At 42.9% G+C, this 22,465-nt stretch overlaps 1 protein-coding gene across 1 annotated transcript in view; it reads left to right on the top strand.

Moving 5' to 3' along the window:
• The window catches only part of GALNT18 (polypeptide N-acetylgalactosaminyltransferase 18), a 442,549-nt gene that overhangs the window by 333,123 nt on the left and 86,961 nt on the right, over positions 1-22,465 (top strand). The window contains exon 10 of the mRNA XM_030560359.1: positions 3,065-3,160. Within this exon, the coding sequence (XP_030416219.1) occupies positions 3,065-3,160 (96 nt within the window). The remainder of the gene's footprint in view (positions 1-3,064; positions 3,161-22,465) is intronic.

Raw genomic sequence — 22,465 nt, forward strand, 5'->3', positions numbered from 1 at the left:
GTTTTGTGCTTTTGCTCTGCATCCATACTAGTGGTATTCTAAATCATCTCATTTGAAATAGCCTCTGAGTACCTATCCCAGAGCTCACAGAAGCAGTGGATTCTGAGAGATTTCAAAAGGCCACCAGTGCACTTTGGGACAGTAGTGTGTAGACTCATTGAACTGGTACGGAAAGAGCGAAGTAAGTCGAGAAGACGGCAGAGGTTTATTCATTCAAACAGTGTAAGAAACATAACAAGTATAGTCAAGTATCAGAGGGGTAGCCATGTTAGTCTGGATCTGTAAAAGCAGCAAAGAATCCTGTGGCACCTTATAGACTACCAGACGTTTTTGAGCATGAGCTTTTGTGAGTGAATACCCACTTCGTCGGATGCATGTAGTGGAAATTTCCAGGGGCAGGTATATATTTGCATGCAAGAAGCAAGCTGAAGATAATGAGGTTAGTTCAATCAGGGAGGATGAGGCCCTATTCTAGCAGTTGAGGTGTGAAAATCAAGGGAGGCAGAAACTGGTTTTGTAGTTGGCAAGCCATTCACAGTCTTTGTTTAATCCTGAGCTGATGGTGTCAAATTTGCAGATGAACTGAAGCTCAGCAGTTTCTCTTTGAAGTCTGGTCCTGAAGTTTTTTTGCTGCAGGATGGCCACCTTAAGGTCTGCTATTGTATAGCCAGGGAGGTTGAAGTGTTCTCCTACAGGTTTTTGTATATTGCCATTCCTAATATCTGATTTGTGTCCATTTATCCTTTTCCGTAGAGACGGTCTAGTTTGGCCGATGTACATAGCAGAGAGGCATTGCTGGCATATGATGGCGTATATTACATTGGTGGACGTGTAGGTGTATGAACCAGTGATGGTGTGGCTGATCTGGTTAGGTCCTGTGATGGTGTAGATATGTGGGCAGAGTTGGCATCGAGGTTTGTTGCATGGATTGGTTCCTGAGCTAGAGTTACTATGGTGCGGTGTGCAGTTGCTGGTGAGAATATGTTTCAGGTTGGCAGGTTGTCTGTGCGCGAGGACTGGCCTGCCACCCAAGGCCTGTGAAAGTGTGGGATCATTGTCCAGGATGGGTTGTAGATCCCTGATGATGCGTTGGAGGGGTTTTAGCTGGGGACTGCCAGTGGAGTCCTGTTGGTTTCTTTCTTGGGTTTGTCTTGCAGTAGGAGGCTTCTGGGTACACATCTGGCTCTGTTGATCTGTTTCCTTATTTCCTCGTGCGGGTATTGTAGTTTTGAGAATGCTTGGTGGAGATTTTGTAGGTGTTGGTCTCTGAGGGATTAGAGCAGATGCGGTTGTACCTCAGTGCTTGGCTGTAGACAATGGATCGTGTGATGTGCCCGGGATGGAAGCTGGAGGCATGAAGGTAGGCATAGCGGTCGGTAGGTTTTCAGTATAGGGTGGTATGAATGTGACCATCACTTATTTGCACCGTGGTGTCTAGGACACAAGATTAGTGATGATCTTGAATTGAGAGAGGAAGGTGTAAGTAACAGTAGTGACAGTGGAATAAAATGGCAGCAGTATGTCATTAATGTCAATAATAATGAAAGGAAGAATGGGTTTATGGTTAAGGCACTCAGGAAATCTGAATGTAATTTTCAGCTCAGCCACAGACGATCTGTGTGACCCTGGGCAAGTCACTCATCTCTCTATGCTACAGTTTTCTATCTGTAACATGTGGCTAATATTTCCTTTCTCCCACACTTACTGTATCTCTGTAAACTCTTCAGGACACAGACTGTCTCATCATGTGTATGTGCATGTGCATTGACTAGCACAATGGGGCTCTGAGCTCAGTTGAGCTCATTGCTGAAATGTTAATAATAATGATGTCTTGAGCTGTCCCTGTTGCGGTGCAACTCTGCATCACACTAGCGTTGGGCAATATGCCCAATTCAACCCAATGTGTCAACAGAACAACAGCCACAAAGGATTAGGTTTATTGTGGTTAAGTAATTTAGATGAATTTATAGCCCATTGATATAATAGAAACTGAGTAAGAAGTTCAGGATGTAATCTACAAACAACAAGAGAATACAGCATATAAATGTACAAATGTACAATTAAACATGAAATATAAAGGACACCGCACCATGGAAAGGTCACGTGAATTGTCATTGTCCTTCCCAGGTTCTGATGACAGTACAAAGCATTTTGCTTTTTTTTTCTATGTCTCAGAGGTTACCAATTCCCTGCTGTCAATATCTCTTTTTGGCATATCGTCCACTGACATCTGTAACATATACTCTGTCAACCTGATCCTATAACCCAGGGGTAGGCAACCTATGGCTCGCGTGCCACCGCAGATTTTCAGTGGCACTCACACTGCTCAGGTCCTGGCCACTGGTCCGGGGGGCTCTGCATTTTAATTTAATTTTGAATGAAGCTTCTTAAACATTTTAAAAACTTTATTTACTTTACATGCAACATAGTTTAATTATATTATAAACTTAGAGAAAGAGACCTTCTAAAAACGTTAAAATGTATTACTGGCATGCGAAGCTTTAAATTAGAGAGAATAACTGATGCCTCGGGACACCACTTCTGAAAGGTTGCCGACCCCTGGTAAAACCACTGTGTACGCAGAAACATCTGTGACTTCAGTGGGAATTCCATGTGTTGACTGGCTGTCGGATTGGACTCTAAATGGAAAACACAGAGACTGACATTTCCAAAAAGGCTCAGTATTCATAGATTTTCAGAAAAGCAATGAGAGTTGTTGAGTGCTGACCCCTTTTGAAAATCTGTCCTTAAGTAGGTGCTAAAATGGTGAGCTATTTGGAAAAATCTGGTGACACTTGTGAATGCCTTTCGAAAGTGTGGTCCTTAGAGGACTAAATTCTGCCCTGGTTCATGCCATGTGTTAAAGTTAATAGGGTTCTATTATGTTTAAGTCAGGGAAGAATTTGATTCAGCTGTTTTCTCTTAACCTCACACAGACAAGTGTCTTTATTATGAATGTTTCCTTCTCTCGAGTAAATATGATTTTCTTGCAAATAAATGGAAATGATTGAATATAGTCTGTTCTAACACATATTTTGTTTCCTTTTCTCTGTGTCTATTCTAGCTGCAGAATTCCCTGAAAAGTGATTTGTGCCTTGATCAGGGGCCAGACACAGAAAATATTCCAATCATGTATATCTGCCATGGAATGACACCACAGGTTAGTATGACTAATGATCTCATATATCGCTGCTGCTTTTAGTAGGCTGTGTAGGAGGAACCATATTGTAACCGTCAATGTTTTTTCCTGCTACAGTACATCCTTAGGCTGTTTTATTAGAGATTTTATAGAAAATTGGAACATTACTTGTGCCATAATGTCAAGAATCACTTGTGTATTAATTAGTGCTTTGACAAGTAAGCTTATTTATTCATTTTGGAAGACTATAAGCAACAAGAGGCATGAATTAGTGCTACGTTTACCAGGAATTGTTGGCATAAGCTTTTGTTATTGATCTCTTTTAACTGTGTCTCTGATAGGAATGCAACAGTAAGCTCTAAAGAAGATATTGTGTATTTAGAGCAAAATTTTCTCTTTTGGGCTGCTGTATTTACTGTCGTTCCGGGAATTAGAAAGGTACAACGCCCTACTTCAAACTGCATTACAGACATGTACAAAAATAAATTAATACCTGCAAAAGCCCTTCATTCCAGGCCCTTTTTACATTCCCTAATACATGTTCAGAATGGGTCAAAGACTCAAATTATCAAAGCCCTTGCATTGACTTAAACAGTTGGATTTTATAACTGACAAACAAGAGTTTGAGCATATAGCCTCTTCTTGAGTGACTAACAATCTGGACACATGTGAAAGCATTCTCATGCAACTACCGAAACTACCACTTTTGTGGTCCAGAACTTGCCCATCAGAGACAGACAGTGCAAAGTAGTTGACATTGGAAGATCACTTGAACAAAAATTGATAGAAGGAAAAGAGTCATATTTTGATTGCACGTTGTAGAGTAAAATACCCCTGCATTTTAGAATTCATGAGGGTGATTGAAAGCATTTACTCCCTCCCTTTCCTAGTGCGTAGTAATAATCAGTAGAAAATTTTGCTCTGATTGTTCTTTTTATGCAAGCATTGTACAAAAGGACCTTGATACTCTTCATTTATATAAATGTGTGGGATGTGGTGCTGTTCATGGAACCATCAATTACTTGATTTGATTACACGGCAAAGGAGGATCATAACACTAGCTAGCTAAGACATAAACAAGTGCACACCGAAAAGGTAACATTGACTTTCCATCTATGGGTAACTTAGTTAGAAACTTAAACCTGATGAAATTGTTGGTGTTGGTTATATAATACTTTGCAAAGTGATGTGTTCTGCATTTTCAGCTATGCACTGATTTCCTTTACTGAGAGCTTTTAATATTGATCAGTAGAGGGATCATGCTTGAGTAAATTATGAATGAAGAAGAGAAAAATATCAGAGAGTCCCACTTATCACATGCACCCACTGCATAGACTGTGGCTTATTTTTCACATAAGTACACCGATAACTAGTGTTTTGCTTCCAGGAGCTTTTTAAGCTGGTCCTCATTGATGGCTAAGTAACTACCTACAAATTTGCTGGAGTCATTATTCTTCACCTTCTGGGAAGGTGCCATAATTCTCTTCTGGCATATCATCTGTGATAACAGTCTACATACACTGTTGTAAATTAAAATGGGAAATTTTAATTATAGTTGAGGCAAAAAAAAAAAGCCCTCTTAATTAGCACCGTTCAGCATTCACTGTACAGTGAACTGTTTTTGAATGTCAAAGTTCTGCATAAATGAGATACTGGTAACAAAAATATGGGGATGGGGGAGAGAGAAAGAGGAACCTCTTGATGGGAGCATGCTTCTTTCATAATTACAGTGTTAACTGCATCTCCTCACCCATTGACATGATTTCAGGATCTTTTAAAGCTATGACGCTGACTCTGCCTGGGATTAGAAAATGAGTGAGATGTCTTTTTAAAGAGGAACTTGCTGTTTCCCCATTAAAGGATGTGTACTTGACCCAATTGTGTGCCACTACTGTAGCATAAAGGACCCATATATGTGACTGAATAGACATCTGGAAGATTTCCTCTGTGTAGAGGGAATCCCCATACTTGCATAGACCCAAGCTTCTTCCTAGCAACTGGCACAGAGGGAGTGGTTGGTTCAAGATCCCTTTGCATAGTCTGGCAGCTCACGCCTGTGGCCATGGACCTAACACTTAGTGTTAACTTTGTTGAAAAAGAAAAAAATAGTTGGAAAGCAGTCATACTGTTTAGTGACGAATACTGGCCAGTCCTGAACCCCTACTCATGTGAGCAGTCCCAGTGAGACTAATCAGTGGGACTCGTAGCAGGAGTCAGAACTACTGGTATGAGTAAGAATTGCAGTGTGATGCCTTGTGCTAGAAAAATCCCATACTCTTCATGTCTGAGGTCTCTTCATTTCTTAGGCTATGTCTACACCACCAGCATGGGTAGCAGCAACAGAAGCATGGCTTGGGCCTGCTGAATACTCAAAGCCATGACTCTGCTGCCACTGCCTATGCTACTGCAGCTACCCTGCTGTTTATATTCATGTAAGCTTGATGAGAGCTAACACAGGTATGCATACACAACCGGGGGAATTGCACCCCTAGCTCGTAGGGTAGACACAGCCAGAGAGGCATTTTGGCTCTTCCAAGACCATTCTAGTATTATGGAGAGGAGGTAATGTGCAGGAAATTGTGTGATTTAAACAATGTTCTACCCTGGCACGTGATGCAATTTTTACAACTTCCTTAATTCTTTCTCTCGCTTAGGCCTGGTCTACACTGGGGTTGGGGATTGACCTAAGATACAAAATTTCAGCTGCGAGAATAGCATAGCTGAAGTTGACGTATCTTAGTTCGATTTATCTCGCGTCCTCACGGCGCAAGGTCGATTGCCGTGGCTCCCCCATCGACTTTGCTTCTGCCTCTCACCGAGCTGGAGTTCAGCAGTTGACGAGAGAGCTATCGGGGATCGATTTATCGCATCTACACTACGTGCAATAAATCGATCCCTGATAGATTGATCGCTACCCACCAATCCGGCTGGAAGTGTAGACGTACCCTTAGAAATTGGTTTCTTCCTTCTTCAACTGGTGTAAAGTGCTCACTGGAGATGAACCTTTCATTTTCCTTATCAGATCCTATGCTTTTTAAAGTGCACAGATATGCTAAGTAGAGAGCATCTTATAGCTGATTACCACAAGGCCTGTGCACATATCTTACCAGGAGAAGAGTCACAGTAAATAAATAAATAAAATGTGCATATGCACGATCCAGAAAAATCATTATAGGGTAATAGCATAAGATGCACTGAACCAAGAGAAGAAGAATTCAGGGCTTGTCGTGCATTTCGGTACTTTGGTTTTCACACAGCATTCATATATTTGATAGATTTAATTGCAAATAAGCTGAGGTGGAATGCATTTTAAATAAAGGATGTGTTTTGTGGACTTAAATAAAACCCTTAGAAATATGTGTGAGGATGAATTCATATGATCCTAAAAAAACAAGTTAAAAATCGAAAAGGCCCATTACATCATTAGCCCATCTGCTTGACAATTCAGGGTTTTTCACTAAGCTACTGGTATTTGTTCCTAATACTTTCTCCATTCTAGTTTTAAACATTCCAAGCCAAAGAGCTTCCTCTATTTCCCTCGGGGGACTATTCTACAGCCTAACACATCTCACTGTCACGAAGTTTTCCCTGATATGCAGCTTAAATTTTCCTTTCTTCTCATTCCTTCTAGCTATATCCTCTTTTTCTGTCATGAATAATTTCTTGCTCTGTGCTAACCCCTTTCAAATAATTGAAGACTCTGATCTAGTCCCCCTTTTACTCATCACTTAGTCATGCTATTTGGCATCAGCTCTTGAAATTGCATAGCTGTGGAATGTGTAAATGTCTACTCTTCTCTTTTAGCATGATTCGCACACATGGGATGATTGAACCCTTTGAAAAGGGAATAGTGAAGTTAAAATATAAGAGTTCATAGCACTGTTTTGTGGTCAGTGGCAAGTATGTCAGACATCCCTTTGTAACTAAAAATGCTTTCAAAAGTGCCAAAGAACTGCCCTGAAACTGCATAATGGAATAGCCAGAGATTGTCTCACTGCACAAAACAACAGCTGTTTTTAAGAGGCATTAGAATTAATAATGAGTGAACCTAAAATGTGTGAGGCTAACCAAACTTTCATCGACTCCCGTCACATGATTGCTGTACAACTAATAAAGAATTAATATGTATTGTAAGCCCTTCCATACAAGAATCTCAAAGTACTTCAATGAATGAATGAATATGCCTGTGTGTATATTATTGTCACCATTATACAGATAGGAAAACTGAAGCACAATTTTTCTGTGAGGAAGTGGTGGAATGGAGAATAGAATCCAGAGAATCTTGACTCTTAGTCTCCTGTTCCGTCCACTAACAAGAACTACCTACCTATGAAGGACTTATCTTCCCATCTAGTATTAAATAATGCATCACTTTTCTCTACATGGTGAGGCCAACATGACTATCTCCATGCAATTTCCACTACGTGTGACCCAGATTGTCTTGTCTTCTATTATTCAACCTTTGCAACTGGCCAATTGTCATTTGTCCCAGCTTCTCGCTATCTCCATCCCATCATGACTCCTAGTCTTTTCTTCTTGTCTGTATTTTCAGCTTAGTATTTTGAGGCCAAATTTTCTGTTGTTGTAAATTGCCGTAACTCCATTAAGTTCAACAGAGCTGCACTAATTTACAACAGCAGAGAATTTGGCTTGTAATTGTTTTTAAAATCGAAACAATGGAGAAAAGGAGAAAAAATGCACACTTGCATATACAGACCAGGATATGGTACAATGAAAAGGGGGGGGGGGGGGAATTGGCTTTTTACCTACATATATTATTTGAATGCACATTTAAAGTTGTCATAAACTTTGTGAGTGGGTGTGGGAGTTGGTGTGTACTTTGCACAACACAAAATAGTAACCTCTTATTCTTTTCAATCAATGTAATTATTCATTGGACTCCAGATGAAAATGCTCCATTCTGTTATGTTTGGAGACATAAATCCTACCTAATTTGTTCTTCCTAACAATGGAACATATCCAGAGGCAAAGAGCCTTTTTTCAGCTTTGTAAAATAATGGTGTGGATATTATCTAAGTATCTATAAATATTTATGTTCCTGCCAGTTTGCTCCTTTGAATATTAATATAGGCATAGTCCTAGTTGGATTCCTCCAACTCTACATTCATTTTTTCTACACCATGGGGCTTCATAAGTTCCCAGAATGCAGGATGAAGTAAAGGCAACAACATGAGGCAGAGAGGTGATTGGATGCAGCAATGCATCTTGAATGGAAGGAGGACTTAGAAGCCAGAGATGAGGGAGACTGAGGCAAGGAGGAATGAGAGAAAATTGACCAGTCAAACAGAAGAGCGAAAGATGCTAGTTTGGGGTCACACTACATTTTAAAACCCATAGGCGAGAGTTGGAGGTTGGGTCTACAGAGTTGGGCTCACAGGGCTTGTGCTTTGGCTCCAAAAGCAGCAGTGTAAAACATTGCAGCTCAGACTGGAGTTCAGGCCCTAAAGTCCAGGGAGGACGGTAGGCTTCAGAGCCCAAGCTCCAGCCCCAGTTGCAATATCTACACAGCTGTTTTTTAGCATCATAGCATGAACTCCGCAAGCCCGACTCTGTAGGCCTGAGCTCTGAGACACCCTGCAGTGGGTTTAAAATAGTCTAGATACACATTGAAGTGCCAGATCCTCAGCTGGGGTAAATTGGTGTAGCTCTATTCTAGCCCAAAGAGTTTGAGAGAGAAGAAGTAGAACTAACTTGATCACTTCACTGCTCCTTGATCTTGTCTATGCTACACCATGACAGGGTGTCAGGATTGGATGGATGTCACTTCCAGAGAGAGGAGTAAACAAGGAATAGAAATAAAAAAGAAAAATAGTGATTGAAAATCCTCAGCAATCAGGGGATGGTTTCTACATAGTCTCCGCCCTCCACTTCCACCCCGTGAGAACAGGAAGGGCTGAGAAGGATTTTACACATCTTGATTACATTCACAGTTAGCCCGTCATTGGGCTTTTCAATATTAACGTGTTAGAAGTTAATTTAAAATAAAACAATAGTCATTGTGCAGGAATTGTGTGTCTACGCTGAGGTGTTCTGGAAGGCATTCTGCCCGGAACTTGTGCTGACTACATTACAGCTGGTCAAACAATGAAAATGATTTCATTCACAATTTTGTAGAAGTTTTAGATTTTTCTATAAAAAATAAAATTTTTCATTTTGTTTCAAATTTCGTTTTTTTTTTAAAAATGAAAATTTGATTTAAAAATGCAGTGAACATTTTCATTTTGTTTCCTTCAGAATTTTTTTAAATAAAAAAATCAAAAGCTTCATTGAAATCTTATCTGCTTTCATTAAACATTGTGATGAAAAATATTTTGGGTCTATATATTTTAAACTGCTCTAATCTAAGTCACTTCCAAGTCATCAAGAATAAAGCGCTTACCGCCATTGCACCCACTGCCACCTGTGTATGCAACTTGTTCCTGCCAGCAGTATTACACAACCCAGGAGAAAGGTCTGCTCTAAGTGAACTAGCTTAGGCTCTTAAAGAAAGGTCTGGGTTTGGTTCCATTTGGAGGAAAGACTGCAGTTTTAAGACCATGCTTCTTCATAAGAATCAATAAGCTGACCCACTTGATAGAATTAGAGATTGGCCCTAGCAGCAATATTCAGATCCCAATTTTAAACTTGTGGGCTTTTCATATCCAGGATTTTAGTTTGCCTTAGAGATAGGCCCAGTAGAAAAATTGGGATCTAGATCTTATGTTCTGATTATGCTCTTCTTTCTACCTCAATCCGCCGTGGAATGATTGGATGTGGTGCTTTTTCTGGGCTCGTCTCTAAAACCCTCGGATCCTTTCAAGAGTCATCGTGTCATCTAGCGAGTGCAGCAAATTGCCAACCAAGCAATTCAGGGATAATCATTTGTAACTGTTTTCTTAATGAGGTTAGGGGAACAATACAGGAACAATTAATTATGAATCTGTTTATTTTCTTTTCCAAGTGTAACTTCTAGAATGGCTATTGCCAAGCTCTTTTTGGATACTGTTGAAAATATTCTTATCTCTGTAAATTGTCACTTCCACGTAGTAAATCCTTAAGTAGCTCATCCTCTCCAGGTACTGTTTTGGAACATGCTACTTTCCGATCATCAGCCCCTTTCATCTCTGTCTTCAGTTAGTGTTGATTTTGGAGATCTAGCTTCATTACTCTTGTCAGTACAGGGACTGACCGTGTGTGGAAGTGAATCCCTAGTCTTGGCATCAAGAATAACATCACTAGTGTACCTGAGCATGTAGCATCTGTTTCTATCGTTTCTAATCCTGTTCTGTATCCATCATTAGTCCTGGGAAGTTACCCATTTTGGATAAAGCAGGTATTCCAGGCCTCTTTGGTATCTGTGTGCCCAAGAGCCTGGGAGGGACCATTTTTAATAGGTGACCACATACATATCATTCTATCAGTGCGCTCTCTAGTGATGAGCAGCCTGGACTCCCCCAGCCACTGAAACAGCTGCTTTCCCACTAAATTGCTAAGGGCTTGTCTACATCAGAAAGTTGCAGCGCTGGTGAGGGAGTTACAGCGCTGCAACTTAGGAGGTGTACACATCTGCAGGGCACCACCAGCGCTGCAACTCCCTGTTTGCAGCGCTGGCCGTACTCCCGTTTTGTCTCGGGTGTAGAGGATCCAGCGCTGGTGATCCAGCGCTGGTAATCAAGTATAGACACTTACCAGCGCTTTTCTTGACCTCCGTGGAATAAGCAGGTATCCCAGCATACCTGAGGAAGCCTCTGGTAATCAAGCTGGTCTCCTTCCCCGGCTTGCTCTCGCGTTCCCCGAACCCCGAGCAAGCAGGTCTCCTTCCCTGAGGTTTTCTGGGTGGTTCCGGGAACGCGAGAGCAAACCGCGGCGAAGCTGGTCTCCTTTCCCGGTTTGCTCTCTCGTTCCCCGAACCCCCGAGCAAGCAGGTCTCCTTCCCTGCGGTTTGCAGGGTGGTTCGGGGAACGCGAGAGCAAACCGCGGCGAAGCTGGTCTCCTTTCCCGGTTTGCTCTCTCGTTCCCCGAACCCCCGAGCAAGCAGGTCTCCTTCCCTGAGGTTTGCAGGGTGGTTCTGAGAACGCAAGAGCAAACCGCGGCGAAGCTGGTCTCCTTTCCCGGTTTGCTCTTTCGTTCCCCGAACCCCCGAGCAAGCAGGTCTCCTTCCCTGAGGTTTGCAGGGTGGTTCGGGGAACGCGAGAGCAAACCGCGGCGAAGCTGGTCTCCTTTCCCGGTTTGCTCTCTCGTTCCCCGAACCCCCCTTGAAGCCGCCCAACAGCGCTGCAGTGTGGCCACATCTAACACCACTTGCAGCGCTGGTTGCTGTAAGTGTGGCCACTCTGCAGCGCTGGCCCTATACAGCTGTACTAATACAGCTGTAACAACCAGCACTGCAAAATTTTAGATGTAGACATGGCCTAAGTCATAGTGGAAGTCACATTCCTCTTTTTGCTTCAGAACAGCTGAGAGGCTAAGCAAGGATAGCCTAGCTCCTCTTCTCTCTCCTCTGGCTCTTTTGTTCATAGCCCAAGTGGACAGAGTATGAAAACTGATGGGAAAAGGGGAACTGCCTGTGGTTGTGGGAGATTGAGTGGGAAAGAAAAATGAAAGCTGAGAAGGAGGAAAGAGATAAAAAGAGGGGGAAATGAGGAAAAAAACAAAAATCAGAACAGAAGTGCCGTCTGTGCCTTTTAATTGTTCTAGCATGCGAGAGTGATGGTACAGTGATTCAGTTAAAGCCTGATCTTATTCCCATGTAAATGAATGACAAAACCATACTTCAATAGCCCAGGGTCAGGCCCTAAAAGAAAAGTTCCTTTGCAGTGAAAGGCCCGGTTGTGTATGTAAAGCATAATTCTTTTTTGTAGTCTCAGTAAACACATGCTCCTGGCCTAATTGCACTAACTTTCTTTCTCTGTAAACCTCCTGAGACTGAGTGTCTGCTCAGTGTTTCCATGACCTTGCCCATGTTCTCATCTTTCTAAGGAAGACTAATTACAGTATTTTATGTGCATGAGAGCATGCCACTGAATGCTAATTGGAAGAGACTTTTTGGTAAGGTACGGAATACCATATTACTAGCATTACTAGCACTAGTTTTATTAAAGTGAGAGTCTCCCCTGAAAAGTGCTTGTGATTTTTTGGGGGGGAAGTTATTATGGGGGTTCCATGTTTTCTGTCTTCAATAACTTCCAGCTCATTTTTGTGTCAATGTGTAATCAACTATCCCAGGAAACTCACCTGGCGATCTGAGTCACCAGGGCTGTTAGTCACCTTGTTACCACTTGCTTCTAGTGCAAAGCTGGTGTTAGCTCCTGAACACACAAGCCTGTCCGCCATTCAAGCACTCTCCTTTAGGGTACACCACCACTGTCTCTGCCTTGCTGGTTGAGAACAGATGCACCCAAGCCTCTGCGTCCTTTTAAAATATCCTCTAGTGGTATCCAGCCTATGATCACTGGATACCCACAGAAATCCTAGATCCTCTGTTTCCAAAGGAACCATTTAAAACAGTTCACTGGTTTTACCTTAGACTCCTTGTCTGGAAGAGATTGTCTCAAGATTTGCTACTGTTGAGTGACCTGTTTTTAACATCAGAGCTAGAGAACATATTTTTTAGTATAGATACCTGACTCCTCACACACATTCTTCACTTACAATGGTCATGGTGACCCAGTGTGACACAGGTTTTCATTAGAGATCTTGGTGAACTCCTGTAGTCTTGTATACCCCAGTGCCCTCTGCCAGTTGGCATCCAGAGGTTCTTGAGTCACATAATGTAAAAGAATTAGGGATTGAGGAGGTTAATTTGAAGACTGGTGGAGATGAGGGTTGGATATGGCCGGCAGACTCCTTATTACTAGTAAAGAAGCACAAGCAGGAAAGAGCAGTTTGCCTTTTAAATCCCTGGGTGAGTTTACAGGACTGGTGGTTAAAAAATACAGGCTAGATCCTCATCTGATGTAAATCAGCATTTAGGTTAGTAGAGTGAAGCTATGCCAACAAGTGGAGCTATGCCAATTTACACCATATGAGGATCAGGTCCAACATGTTTAATTTTGCAAACTGAGTAAAGTTGGCGGAATACAGCAAAGATAGTGTTTGCAAACACTCACTTAAATCCCAAAGAGCTGATTGGTTGGATCATGTTTATTCCCCTTTTAATTTGCTATTCATGGAAATTCAGACAAAAACTGTGCTTGAGGAATGGTTGTGCTTCAGGCATATACTTGTATTCATGTGTGAACAAAAATATTTATCTGTGAACAAGAATGTTCACCATTCAAAAATTGTCATCCAACTAAAAATAGAAATACCATGTGACTATATGATCAGTCACACATACAAATGACGAGTGATGACTGGTGCAAGTAAACAGTTTGTAAACAACTGTAGAGGTTGAAAGTTGTTCACATAAAGTGTTCATCAAACAATTATGTAGAGCAATAATTAGACAAAAATTGAAATCCTTAGCCAACAGACTGGCAAACAGAAAAGTGCTGCGTTTGTCAGATCATTATTTTCAATGAATAATTCAGGCGCTCTAAAACAGCAAATTTGATCTGAGGTTATTGAGAGACAATAAACATAGAACCCCCACAATGGTATTTTCATGGAACCTTACTTTTAATAGGATTATTCTGTTATTAAATATTTGCGTTAAATATCTGATTCTAATGAATTCACATTGACTAACTATCTTCTGGGCAAAAGCACTGGGAAATATTGTCATGGACATTGGCATGATGAGTGGTGGAGAAGAATCATGGTTACTAGGAAGCAAACAGAGATGATAACCTCAGCAAAGGCAGCTTTTCTTTCTATGTGCAGTGCTTAAACTGAGAAGTATTGCATAGCATACCAGTTTACATGGATTGAAAGGCCCATTTTGTACATTACTAATACATGAATTGTAATTATGTCCTTCGTTTCAGTTCTGACCTTTCATAGTACCTTTCAGTTAGTATCAAAACGTGGAAATATTAAGCTAAGCTGAACGCACAACTCATTCTCACTGGGATTCTTTCCTTTGCTGCCCACAGAATGCCAGGGTATTGCGTCAGGGCAAGTTTTAGAGGCAGAGAATTACTAATATTTAAGAAAAGCCTATAACTTTGATGGTTTAGATACATGGCTGACTTATAGGAGAACATGCATTTCTTTCTCCTCTATCTGAAAAACTACGGAGTGCCTGTAAATTTTATTAGCACAATGGTAATAAAGAGCACCTTGTGGGAAACAACACTGATACATATTTTTAGAAATCATGAAGTCTCTTGTAGCTCAGAAATATGACCAAGTTCCTAACACAATACTCGGCTTCAGGACAAAACCTGTAAGCATTACAAACCTACATCTTGTGAGGAATTTTCCTAACAGAGGGCCTGCTTCTGCTACCTCTGAAGTTAACTCTTGTTTTGCCACTGATTTCAGTGGGAGTAAAACCAGATTGAAGATCATATGAAAACCTGCAGATCTGTATTAATGGTCAGTATTGAAGTATCAGCTCCCCATAGATGAGACATGCCCAGTAAAGCTTCTCACAGAGAATTTTCTAAGGAATTATATAAGGCACAACACTGGATTCATAGCTGTCAGTCACCTGTGAACTAAGAGCTGATGTTTATGAAAGGCATTGACTGTTTTCTAGGAAAATGATAGACATTTTAGTCACTTGCATATGAGACTGATTGGTCACGCACAGACCCTGCACAATATCCTTTCTCTTGAGCATGATGTTACACATTATTTTGAAAAAATAAGCACAGTCCAACTTTTTAATTGTGAGAATTCTTCCCAAAATAATAATCAGAAGACAGAGCAACTTTATAACAACTGTCAGTGCTACATCGCTGTGAAATGATTTTCCGATTGTAGATTGAAAGTGTATGTGACTGGCTCCATGCTCTTAAGAGATGTCAAAACCTAGAGAGTGACTAAAAAATGAACCAGTCTCTGTTCCAAAGAACGTATGCTCTCAAGACACAGTAAGTACTAAAACATTACAATACAGAGAAAGCAAAGGCTACTGCATGGCCATTATAGCTGGAATGCTTCATGTAACGAAAAGGATTTCAGCAGTTCCTTACAGAGGACAGGAAGAGTTTTTGGTACAGGCATTGACTGGGAAGCTGCTCCAAGTGCATATAAGTTCCTTGATGCAAGGACTGGTTCTTACTATGGTTTTTTTTTATGGTGCCTAACAAAATGGGCAATAATATTAATAACAACAACAATAGATATGATGCCAAATCCTCAGCTGGTGAAAATCAGCTTAGCTCCGTGGACTTCAAAGGACTAATGCCAATTTACACTAGCTAAGGATCCAGTCCCTAGATTCTGGAGTAGACAAAGAACACTGATAGAAGAGAAGCATGAGCCAAGTATAGGGAGCAGGTGGGTGTACATTGTAGGCAGAAATGAATTTTAAATCACTGTAGGCTCTGCACTGTGGCTGAGAAGCTGGAAAAAAAAAAGGTAAAATCTCTGCAAAAGCTCTTACTGAATGGAGCCTTAAAATAGCAAGTAGCTAAAACAATATGATTAATTCATTATGCCATCAGATTTTGGTATCTTATTATGATCCCCTATATCATTTCTTAATTATCCAATGTGAGGGTGGGCACGCAGTTTTGTAATTATGGTTAGTTTAAATAGTTTCTCTTTTACTGTGACTTTGAGTTCTTTGTTTATATATTCATTTTACTTGAGCAAATTGGAGGGCATATCTGGGTAACTTTTTGATTCATTATAATAAATATATAACAAATGAAAGAAAGGGGAAGTTGATTGTAATGATTGTGGAAAATTGATAAGGAAAGCAGAGAGACACAAGAAGAAATCTATGGCTTGCTGAGTTAAGGAGGAGATTTTAAAATGTATTAGGAACGAAAAGAATCCTTACAATGGTACTGGACCATTACTAGATGGAAAGAGTAAAATTATCACTAGTAATGCAGAAAAGGCAGAAGTGCTCAATCAATATTTATATTCTGCATTTGTGAGTAAAACCGATGTTATTGTTTCAGGATGTGGTGATGAAAACACTCTTTCCATTCCACTGGTATCTCTGGAAGATGTTAAGCTACTAAAGTTAGATATTTTAAAATCAGCATGGCTGGATAACTTGCATCCAAGAGTTTTAAAAGAACTGGCTAAGGAGCTAGCTGGACTGTTAATGTTTATTTTTCTAAAAGATATGCTCTAGGAATTATTTTTGGGGAAGTTCTTTGGTCTGTGTTACGCAGTAGGTAAGACTAGCATCTAGATAATATATTCAGATGTAAAGACTTCTCACCTAGACCTTGTAGTGGATCAACATGGAAAAGACTGCAATAATCATGTGTTTGATCTCTCATAGTACGTTACTTCGCTGCAGCATTTTTTGAAGCGGTTTTCTTCTTTAAACTTGATTTTATAACACAAACAGATTGATCTTTGTGCTGAAGTCCATACTGTAACTCAGGAAAAGACCTCAGTGACAAGATGAGGACTGCAAGATTATTGATCCTGCTGTGGTTTTATCTGATCAGAAATTCTGGGGACAAGTGAGCTCTGTCTGGAATCTCTTCCCAAGGGATTGTCTGGATTCAAGACATTTAATGTTGTTGTTTATTGCCACTGGTTTTCAAAGAAATATACCCAGCATGAGGTTCTGGATGTGTCTCTGATGGGTGTGTCCAGGGCCGCCCAGAGGATTCAGGGGGCCTGGGGCAAAGCAATTTCAGGGGCCCCTTCCGTAAAAAAAAAAAAGTTGCAATACTACAGAATACTATATTCTCATGGGGGCCCCTGTGGGGCCCGGGGCAAATTGCTCCACTTGCCCCTCCCCCCCAGGTGGCCCTGGGAAAAATAAACATTTAAAAATCTTCCGCATCTTGGCACAAACCCAGTTTTGAGAGAACTTCTTTTCAAGTCACCTTTACAAGGTATCACTGGTTCTCAGGATCAGTTAGTGCTAAAAGGCACTAAAGCTCCTTAAAAGGATTGGACAAATATTTTCCATCAAAACTTTTTTTGGATCTAAAACTAGGGGTTTTTAAAAAGCAGAAAAAATCACGGACAATGTCTGCTTTCCTTCAGAACGGGTTGTGTTGGTTTTTTTAAATGAAAAGCTGAAATTAGTCTGCCAAAACCTGAACATGGTTTGTGGTTTCAGAAGTATGTGGCCAAATATTTGCTGCTTGCTCTGTTTGACTGCTTAAAGAAGCAATGACAAAAATTCTGCTTAAAAAAAATCCAAAACTTTTGAACCACCTGAGCTTGTGACCAACACCTGAGCCAATCCAGTCAGAGATTTTTCCAGTTTTCTGATACTCTGCTGGCTTCCCTTACTCATATCTGTCTCCATAACTTTGGCTTCATTTAGGTTAGAACATTAGAATGTAAGAATGGCCATACTGGGTCAGATCAGAGGTCCATCCAGCCCAGTATCCTGCCAAGTTCCGCAGAGGGAGTGAACCTAACAGGTAATGATCAAGTGATCTCTCTCCTGCCATCCATCTCCACCCTCTGACAAACCGAGGCTAGGGACACCATTCCTTACCCATCCTGGCTAATAGCCATTAATGGACTTAACCTCCATGAATTTATCTGTTTCCTAGAGACTGGCTCCATGGGGTCCCTCACAAACTGGAGGCGGTTACTGTGGGTTTGCCTTTAGTATAGCTTATGTACATACTCCACGAACTGGGCATATGAGCTTGTTCCAGAATCTGGGATGAGCCTATGTTGTGAAAACTGAAATGCTCAAAATAGCACATGCATGTGAATGGACACAGGGTGCTAAAATTATGTTAACCCAGGGGTTCTCAAACTGGTGTTAAATATATAAAAAAATATAAAAAAGTGTTTTTAATTTATAAGGGGGGATCGCACTCAGAGGTTTGCTATGTGAAAGGGGTCACCAATACAGAAGTTTGAGAACCACTGAATTAACCCCTCTGGAGCCTTTGGGAATGCGGGGGGATGGGGGGGTCTCCCTTAGTAGGGTTGGGAAGGAGATAGGTTGTGTAGAATATTGCTCTTCTCATGTGACCGCTCCCCCATGGCTCTCTTGGCTCTATCACTGTTAATCTAAAGTGGCTAATTTTAAATGAAGCTACTCTCCCCTGACATGAATCTCCCTATGGCACTGAAATTAAATATAGACTATAATTTGGCATTTGAAAATTGAAAGGGATGGTAGCCCTAAGGGAAAAGATAACAGCTTGGCTCTTTGTGTCAAAAGCTGTCTGCAAACCTCAAACTGCTGAATGAGCTTTAGGGTAGGGAGGGTTGTACCTTGCCAAACAGCATGGCCCTTCCCCCTATCTGACCCCCACACACTTCCTGCCCCCTGACTGCCTCCCTCAGAATCCCCGGCCCATCCTCTTTGTCCCCTGAGAACCCCCCCAACCACCACCTGGGACCCCACCCCCATGAACCGCCCCTGGTCCCTGTCCCTGACTGCCCCGACCCCTATCCAGCCCTCCCGCTGAGTCCTGACAGACCCCCGGAATGCCCACAATCCAATCCTCCATTCCCTGTCCCCTGACCGCACCCCCCAAACCTCTGCCTCCTCCCTGTCCCCTGACTGTCCCTGGGACTCCCTGCCCCTTATCCAGCCCCCCCAACCCCCTTACCATGCCGCTTATCCCCGCCTCTCCCGGAGCCTCAGCGTGCTGCATCCAGGAGCGGCCCTGGACAGTGCTGCAGTAGCGTGGCTCCAGCTGGACCTGAGCTCCCGCCACTTGGCTGCAGCTCACAGCCCCGCCCTCTTATTGCATGGCTCTGAGCGGGAGGAGCTCAGGCCCCGCCCAAGCCACACCATTGCAGTGCTGTCCAGGGCCACTCCTGGATGCGGCGCGCTGGGGGATGGGAGAAGGCGGAGATGAAGGGGAGCCTCTGACACTCTTGTGGGGGTCCCTGTGGGGCCTGGGGCAAGTGAGGCATTTCCCCCCCACCCTTTGGGCGGCCCTGGGTGTGTCCATTTCACCTCAACCCTGGTGTGATGTTACACCCCATATTCTTCATAGAAATATAGTTATGATATTAATGTGACATAACTAAGATATACTTTACACAAGGTGGCTCATGTAAGATATCATTGGGAAGGTTCTGATTTACTGAATGTGATTCTCCAATTTGTATGCATGTATCATTTCTGTATCTGAAGTTAGTAATATTGACTCTGTAACAATTACAACTGTGTGTGTACTTGGGGAAACACCAACCAGACGGTAAGCAATCAGCCTTAATGGGCCATTAAAAAAAGACAATGAGTCTTTGAAGATGTGGATCTCCCATCTGCCTGGAGTTCCTTCCTGTGGACATTATAAATGAACCTGGCTTCATAGTTGCTTTGACACTGCAAGATCAGGTGATAAGTTCACCTGATACAAAATACCACTGGGGACACTGCTTTTCCTCTGTAGGGGGATGAGGATCAAACAAAGGTTTCCCGCCTTAGGTAAATCATTTTTAAGGAGGGGGTTAATCTTGATTCTCCTCCATTACTTACCTAAGAAGAAAGATGGCTGAAAGTACCTGAGGGGAAAGGCAGAGTGAGTCCAGACTGAGACTGAGATCCAGTCTATGAGAAGAAATAAGTGGAACTCTAAGCCACTGAAACTCAGCAACTTGTCTAAAACAACATTTAAGGCGAGAAATTATTTCTTGAAACCAGTCTCTTTAAGATTTTAAGCTTAGTATGTGTTTTTTTATTCGCTTAGTAATCCGCTTTGTTCTGTTTGCTGTCCCTTATCACTTAAAATCTGCCTTTTATAGTTAATACATTTGTTTTGTTTGTTATTAAACCCAGTTTGTGCAATTTCTAATGAGGGGGGGAAGAAGTTGTGCATATCTCTTTTCACATTGAGGGAGAAGGTAAATTTTTATGAGCTTGCACTGTGCAGATCTTTCTATACAGCACAAGACAATATACCTTTGGGTCTGCACTCCAAGGGAGGTGGGCACCTGAGTACTGGGGTAAGTCCCTTAAGATGAATTTTCCCAGAACTGATCTCAGTGTCTGTGTCTTTCTACAGCGGCGTGTGGCCCTGCCTGTGTTTGTGCTAGAGGAGGTTAAAGAGCCTGGCTCAGCAAGACAGGGTCAAAGAGGCCCAGGCTGGTGGAACAGGCAGGCTCAGTGATACATCAGGTGGCACCTTAAAGGGGGGAAACCCGTCACACCCAGTGCTCACCTTTCAGAATGCAAGGTGCCAAATCACATCAACCTTGTTTGGGCAATTTGCCCCTCAAAGTAGGTCAGTGCTGCTCCTTGCTCAGCCGCAGGAGTTGATGGGGAATGACATGAAGCACATCTCTTGGGGGGCTGCATGTGCTTCCTCTGGTGTTTGTTTTGGATCTGTCCTTTTGGACCAAGGTTTTGTAGCTTCATAGGCAGAGGTGGGCAAACTATGGCCCACGGGACCATCCTGTCTGGCCCCATAGCTCCTGGCCAGGGAGGCTAGCCCCCAGCCCCTTCTGTGCTGTTTCCCCTCCCCCGCAGCCTCAGCACACTGCGCCACCGAGACAATGCTCTGGGTGGCAGGGCTGCAAGCCCTTGCCAGGCAGCGCACCTGCAGAGCGGCTGCCTGTCCTGGTACTCTGGGTAGCACAGCTGTAGTACCACCAGCACCAGTGCTCCAGGCAGCGTGGTAAGGGGGAGGTAGCAGGGGGGTTAGAGGGCAGGGGAGTTTCGGTTTGTTAGTAAGGGTGTGGATAGGGGTTGGGTTGGTGAGAGGGCGAGGAATGGGGGTTGAATGGGGGCAGGGGTCACGGGGCAGTCAGGAAGGAGAGGAGGGTTGATGGGGTGGCGAGGGGCAGTCAGGGGCAGAGGTTCTGAGGACGGTCAGGTAGAAAGGGAGGTTGGATGGGGCAGTAAGGGGCGGGGGGCCTGGTGGCAGCCAGGGGACTGGGAGGGGTGGATGGGGCAGGGGTCCCGGGGGCCATCAGGAAATAGGAGGGATTGGATGGGGCAAGAATCCTGGGGGCAGGGGGGCCGTCAGCAAGCGAGAATCGGGGGTGGGGTCAGATAGGGAGCGTGAGCTGGGCCAGGCCTGGCTGTTTGGAGAGGCACAGCCTCCGCTATCTGGCCCTCCATACAATTTCAGAAACCCATGTGGCCAGAAATAATATCCATTATCCACAGCGTATAGATTGACATGGGAGTGAGAGGGGTTTTGAATGGAACTTGGGACTTCGTAGTAGCAGGGCTAAGTGCTATCTTGGCTCTTCAGTTTGTTTTAGGAACTGTATCAAACATGGGATTTAGACATTATTAATTCACAGTGTAAAGGGACTTCAACTCAAAAAAGCATAAACAAAGAATCCTTCTCCTAGCTTCTGACATATTAGAGCAGGTCCTTTTCTCTGTTTTGCACTGAGAACATAAGCTATAAAACTATATTATTCTGGATCAGAGGAATTCTATTCACCCCTTAGTTTTGAAATAATTGAATGGAAACTATTGTTTGTTTTCTGTGATTGAAAATATGTGGTGGTGTGATGTTATGCATGCCCGTGACAGCAGAAGAACTGATCATTTTGAACTGAAACTCAGTTACTAGTGAGATAAAATAGTTGAAAAACAGTAATTTCTTCTTACAGCAGGACATTGATTTTCTCATTTGGGGATGTACAAGATTTATGTATTATTTATTTCAACAGACTCCAATTTGCTTCCTTTAGAAGGCTGTTCTGTTGCAGAACTTCCACTTAGTTCAGTGAATAGGGTGAATCATGGATTTTAAAACACACATAAAAATCTGCCTATATGCCTAAGGGCTTGTCTACATCAGAAAGTTGCAGCGCTGGTGAGGGAGTTACAGCGCTGCAACTTTGAAGGTGTACACATCTGCAGGGCATCACCAGCGCTGCAACTCCCTGTTTTCAGCGCTGGCCGTACTCCCGTTTTGTCTCGGGTGTAGAGGATCCAGCGCTGGTAATCCAATGTAGACACTTACCAGCGCTTTTCTTGACCTCCGTGGAAGGAGGAAGCCTCTGGTAATCAAGCTGGTCTCCTTCCCCGGCTTGCTCTCGCGTTCCCGGAACCCCGAGCAAGCAGGTCTCCTTCCCTGCGGTTTGCAGGGTGGTTCGGGGAACGCGAGAGCAAACCGCGGCGAAGCTGGTCTCCTTTCCCGGTTTGCTCTCTCGTTCCCGGAACCCCGAGCAAGCAGGTCTCCTTCCCTGCGGTTTGCAGGGTGGTTCGGGGAACGCGAGAGCAAACCGCGGCGAAGCTGGTCTCCTTTCCCGGTTTGCTCTCGCGTTCCCCGAACCCCCCTTGAAGCCGCCCAACAGCGCTGCAGTGTGGCCACATCTAACACCACTTGCAGCGCTGGTTGCTGTAAG

This window comes from Gopherus evgoodei, chromosome 4, assembly GCF_007399415.2.
Source record: "Gopherus evgoodei ecotype Sinaloan lineage chromosome 4, rGopEvg1_v1.p, whole genome shotgun sequence".
NCBI classification, from domain to species: Eukaryota; Metazoa; Chordata; order Testudines; family Testudinidae; genus Gopherus; species Gopherus evgoodei.